General features: G+C 43.0%; 1 protein-coding gene across 2 annotated transcripts in view; it reads left to right on the top strand.

Annotated features, from left to right (window-relative positions):
• LOC106806836 (transmembrane protein 45B-like) overlaps positions 1 to 6,159 on the top strand; it is a 24,565-nt gene that overhangs the window by 10,085 nt on the left and 8,321 nt on the right. For both annotated transcript variants that reach the window (XM_014808972.1, XM_014808979.1), the window contains one exon: positions 5,396 to 5,504. In XM_014808972.1, the coding sequence (XP_014664458.1) occupies positions 5,407 to 5,504 (98 nt within the window). In that variant the 5' untranslated portion in view covers positions 5,396 to 5,406. The remainder of the gene's footprint in view (positions 1 to 5,395; positions 5,505 to 6,159) is intronic.

Below are 6,159 nucleotides of genomic sequence, written 5' to 3'. Positions count from 1 at the left end.
CGTGACGCAGTATTCAGATTTATTACAGTAGGCCGTGGGTAAGGGGGGGGGTCGGAGGGGTCAGACGAGCCCCCCATGACAGCCGGTTGTCCGCATTTTTATGCCAGGTATTTACCCAATTATCCGTCTGAATATATGTTCTAAACTATTAATTATTACTGTTTAATTCAGTAAACTAAATTATGCATGCGAATGCGTTTATTGTACAGAAGTCCGAATTCGGAGATCTAAGCAAATGAGGGTGAGAGATAGACATATACTATAGTTAGTACATCGTTTGGAGCTGCTATGGCTGCCAGGCACGGCCGGTGTGACGACACTCCTGTTGTTTTTCGTAAAGCAGCTGCGTGATTTCCAGAATCTCAAAGTTTTTGGCATTCAAACACTATGCAGTCAGTCTAATGCCACCAAGAGCTAATAATACCTTAGAGATGAACATCTAATGATATAGCGTTTCGTATTACGTTATCAGGCGTACTGTACGTGGCCTATAATACAGATTTACATGACAACATCGCAATTTGTACTTTCACCCCAGGTTTTATAGCGCATGATGCAGATATAAGCAGATAAATAAAAATAGTGTTCTACTGGCATTAATACGTGAGAGAAGCTCTCTGCTCTCGTTATGATACACGCGCACTATGACATTTATATGTAAATCTAGAAGTGGCTGTCAACATCTTCACCACACTCCATTCAATGAAACTGAGACTAAACGACATACCGGAGAAGCTACTGCAAGTTCTATGGAGTTTTTCTTGCTTATATTTATTTTTATATTAGAGGTGTTGTTTATGTATTGACCAATGCACTGATTATACGAACTATGACATTTCATGTTTGTACAGCTCGAATCATTCGATTCACGCATCGAATAAATTTGAATCGAATTATGAAACAGAATACACACCATATTGGCGGAGGTAAATATACGCATGTTCATGAGTCCACATAAATATATATTTATCGACCGTTTTTTTTATATATGCCCCGAAATCCCCTGCACGAGCCCAGCACGGTCTGACAGCGATCTCAGGTGCGAAGCAGATGGGCAGGCAGCTACACGATAGTGCGCTGTTTACACGTCGATACGTCGTCACCAACAGATGATCAATGACAGTTGCTGATCCTATGTTATCTTTTCGCGACGGTTGTATGCAAATATATATATATTGATTCTGAAATCGATCGACGCTGTATAAAACAAAGTTTGTAGTTTGTCTGAGTCGCATTCCAGGGTAGGCCGAGCTGGGGAACACGTGATGGCCGCTGGCACTCGTAGACTTCACGCAACTTCATACACTCTCCTGCAAAATATATAAAATACGAGAACGCAGTGGAGATGCATAGCATAGCGGCGCTACGCACCGATACGATAAACCGTATCATCTCTTCTCCGTCTAGTATATGTAGTATAGAGTACTGTACTGCGTCTATACTTTGATGCTAGTTAGATGTGCACGAAGTGTGCTCTGCTGTGGTTGCTGCGCGCTTTCATGTAAGTTGGATGTCTATGTGGTATCTTATACTACGACTACTGGCAACTTTCTCCCGATAAAGATAGGTTGCTTGCGGTCAGAAGTCTACATGTTAGACACCACGTATCAACCAACACCGACCGTTTGGACCAGAATGATAATTTATAGCACGCATGCACAGGCCGCTATCTCGTATACTGTTTAATCAGAAAGAAAATTTTGCAATTAAATTCATGCGCGATATCAAGATGCGTCGCGTTCTATTCAGTTTTCGCTGCCAGCTCCGCAATCGATTAGAAACATTCTTATTTATTCGGCAGGCGCTGAGAGCCGCCGTCTGGTGAGGTTAGCCTGCGTAAATAGCATCGCGCGGCAGGGAATTATAGCAACGCGTAGAGTAGTTGCTATGGGTGTCGGCAACGGAACAAAAGGCAGTCGATATCATTTTGTTGGCGATGCCCCTATAACGTTCGCGAGCCCGTTCTCCCGTCAATTCGCATTAGAGTCCGTCAGCGAACGAACCCGAGCGCAGCATTTGTTTCAAGCTCGATTGATAGCCGGAACTCACAATATTACCTCGCACGTACGTGAGCAGGTGAGTGCGCGTCTAAGTTAAGAGTTGAGAAACGCCGTGGCGGGTGATGATTGGGCGCCCGTTACAGGTGCGTATTGCGTCATCAGTATTGGATCACATTGATCATCAGTTCGATCTATAATCTCAGCGGCTAAGGGGTATGAATAGGGGACGCTTAGAAAGCAGCGGATCATGTCAAAGATTAGTAAATAGATAATCCTTTGTGTGTGTCAAGTTATAAGTTATATTGAACGTGTATTTGTATAAGGTAATGTTTGCGCTCTTTCATATGTGCATGTACTGCCATATTATTCTATTAATTGATTTTATACAACCATGTATTATGTGTATATTTCTCATGCTCCGGAAGGGGTCGATAGAAATAAAGTTCAAAGAATACTCACGAATGTCCGACATGACTGCGACGGTTACGTTTAATCAGCTGAATGTAGTATTTTTTCGTTGTTTTGCTTTAGTTGCGCTTACTATTGTAATTGTGAGCGTCGTCGTGATAATATAGTCATTTATTTTTCAGCGACTTACCTAGATTTCGGAATGTGACAATTACGCACAACCTTTTACATTTTATCTCATCTGACACAGTCAGATGCAGCTTGTAGAATGGTCCGTGCGTCCGTCAAAAATATGGGCACAAAACAAGGCCTACAAGTACGGTATTGAAATTCGGGAGCATGAGTTTTAATTCTTTAGTAAGGAGAAATAAAACTACATTAGCGGTTAAATCTGGAATTAAGGGCAAAAGGTCACGAGGCGTGAAGGGAAGGGGGTAATATTCTTCCTTTAACTTAAGGTATAGAACCGGCATTGAGGAAAAGAAGAATTGTGGCGTAAACGACTTGACCTATGCTCTTGATACTCGGTATACAGAGTCGGTGACAAAACCCAGGCAAATTTGCTGGTCTCAAGTCAAAGGGCAGTGATATAAAGGACGGAATTCGGACGCGTGTGTGTGTGTGTGTGTGTGTGTGTGTGTGTGTGTGTGTGTGTGTGTGTGTGTGTGTGTGTGTGTGTGTGTGTGTGTGTGCGCGCGCGTGTGTCCCTTATACACTATTAAAGCGGTAGCAACGACGACAGAAATAGACCTGCGGCATATAATTATGGACAGGGAAAAAGACAATTAGGACGTATGGTCTATCGCTACCTGCGCATAGTCCTTCGCTCCCGCTACGGTGGGCATTATGTAACAACCTCCGGTATTTATTACGCCGGGAGAGACAAGTGGAAATGTGAAATTTTTGTAGTGTGATGAGTGAGCAAAACAGTACTAGATAAAATTTAGAATTTTTTATATTATCAGAATTGATAATATGAACTCACAATTTCTATACAAAATCTATCTATATGACAGTTGCTGATCCTATGTTATCTTTTCGCGACGGTTGTATGCAAATATATATATATATTGATTCTGAAATCGATCGACGCTGTATAAAACAAAGTTTGTAGTAAGGATACGGGTACGTGATGTTAGGCTTGTTTTAAATGTCAGAAATATTGGAAAAGAATGCTGAGTAAACAAATTTATATCGTAAAATACTTGTGAAGTTAGGCTGGTGGAAGCTTAGCAGCAATGCGAATAGCTATTATTAGCCTGACAATGGTAAGTACTGAAAATTAGCAATAAGGCAGTCCACGTTGAGCAGACTGTAGTATAGGACATTGTTCACGCGCTTTGGTTATCATTTATCATCTCGGATTCAATGATTATTGAATGATTCTATAGGATTTAATAATTGCGGATGATTCTCTAATTCAATGATTCTCGATGATTCTCGGATTGACTATAATTCGAGACTGTTGTGATAAAACTAAGCATGCGAATGCGGGTAGAAATTTCTACTAACAGCTTACCTTTAGCATTGCGGGTAATAAGTACCGGTGGTTGTTATAAAGTGCCCACTTTCCGCTACAGGGCTACACGACACGACCCTTTGCAGCAATGAGGCTAAGCTGTAGCCCAAGATACAATATAAAATGCACTAGACGGCAACATAAACGTCACGACTTTTGCCGACCACTCTAAAATCGAACTCACTGTAATTTGGCGAGATTGGGCCGTTTATCGAACGTCACCGAACCAAAAACCCAAATAAGCGGCCATGTCTGGTTCAAGTAGCGGCCGCGCTAGAGACACGTTTGCTACCGTTTTCTAACACTGTGGTTCGTATAGCCAGCCCTATATAGTGGGAGCGAATGGATACACAACGTATATAGCGCAACGTATGGTCATGCTCATGAATAATTAAGAACATAATTGTCCGTGAATGTGAATATAACGATGTGTCGTGTACGTTTATGGGTCGTTGGCCGGCAACGTCTCCAACCGGGTATACATATTCATACCGCTAAACCCCCTTAATCATCATGACATTTGTGCATTAGTGCATCCATTTAGCACAACATACGGCGCCTATTGCTGACATTCTAACGGGCGCGTAAATAATGCAGTTGTGTGCACACACGGTCAATAGAGAGCCTCTTGAAGTTAAACATCCCCACTGCACAAGGTATATAGCCATGTATTGCCGTAACTTGTGTTTTAAGCGGCTAATATTATTCGTTAACGAAACGATCGTCATAACGGATCGATAGTTTTTATACGGGTTTCCTCATACTACTGAGTCAACTGCTATTTATGACCACGGTTCCATTCTTTTAAGGGAGAAACAAAACTGTTTTCTATTCACAGCATCTGACTAGGAAGAAGAACGGCGTCGGACTGTAGGAGTGGCTCTTTTTCACAGCCGAGTCAGATACAAACGCGCACGCTCGCAAATACAAACGCGCACGCACGCAGATACGAACGCGGACGCACGCAGATACGAACGCGCACGCACGCAGATACGAACGCGCACGCACGCAGATACGAACGCGCACGCACGCAGATACGAACGCGCACGCACGCAGATACGAACGCGCACGCACGCAGATACGAACGCGCACGCACGCAGATACGAACGCGCACGCTCGCACGCACGCAGATACAAACGCGCACGCACGTACGCTCGCAGATACAAACACGCACGCACGCAGATACAAACGCGAACGCACGTACGCAGATACACAATACGCACGCACGCACGCACGCACGCACGCACGCACGCACGCAGATACACAAGCGCACGGACGTATAGATACGCACGCGCGCTCATGCATTCAGCCAGACGCGCTCACGCATGCATAATATGTAATCAAATGCTTCAATCTGTATAATTGGTGGGACTGATGGTCATCACCATGCATAGCGACGAACCATTATATATATATTTTGCCATGTATTATAGTAGCCATAATAACTGTTTTTGTAATAACCTTATAGGTGAGTAAGTAATGGGGTCTTTTGTTGGACATGTGATTCCCGGTTCCATGTTCTTCCTGGGTGCCACTTGGTGGACTATACAGATATGTTACCACTACATACTCTCAAGGTACGTCTATGTAATTTTTTTGAAATAATTTCATCGGCTTCTATTGTGATATTAAATATTATAATTTCAGAATAAATCAATTTTGTACATACTCGATCATTTTAACTGCCAATCTCTTGCTGTTGTCACACTGCGTGGTTCGAAACTGTCTGTGCCGGTAACAAATTAGCAGCAGAATTTAGAAATAGAATGGCGAGTAGAAGCAGAATTAGCCCCAGTTTCACATTTCTTGCACGAAATGTACCAGTAACTATCTACATGTAATTGTGCTAATAAGCCGGGCGCACAGGTGGCGATTTTTATCGCTAGTACTGGCGATTTTTATCGCCAGTACTGACGATTTTAATCGTCACGTGTGCGGGACCCGGCGACAACAATTCAAATTCAATTTGATACCATTCAATTTCACATTTCAACAAGCTCATCCTCCTGCTTTTTTCCCACACCAAGGGCGCTGCCATATTTGATCACGTGTTTCAAATCATGCATTTGATTAGTTAATCCAAAAACTGTTGCCTGAATTCGTCGCTAGGGCAGCGCACACGTGGCGATTGTTCAGCGACTCGGTAACAAAATTATATAAAACATAACTCAGTTTGATATTCCAGCGACGAGTTTCTGGCGTCAAAATCGCCATCGCCATGCAGCGCACATG

Source organism: Priapulus caudatus, unplaced genomic scaffold, assembly GCF_000485595.1.
Source record: "Priapulus caudatus unplaced genomic scaffold, Priapulus_caudatus-5.0.1 Scaffold9, whole genome shotgun sequence".
In the NCBI taxonomy this organism is placed as follows: domain Eukaryota; kingdom Metazoa; phylum Priapulida; class Priapulimorpha; order Priapulimorphida; family Priapulidae; genus Priapulus; species Priapulus caudatus.
The sequence above is the reverse complement of the archived record's forward strand: the minus strand, read 5'-3'. Positions and strand labels throughout refer to the sequence as shown.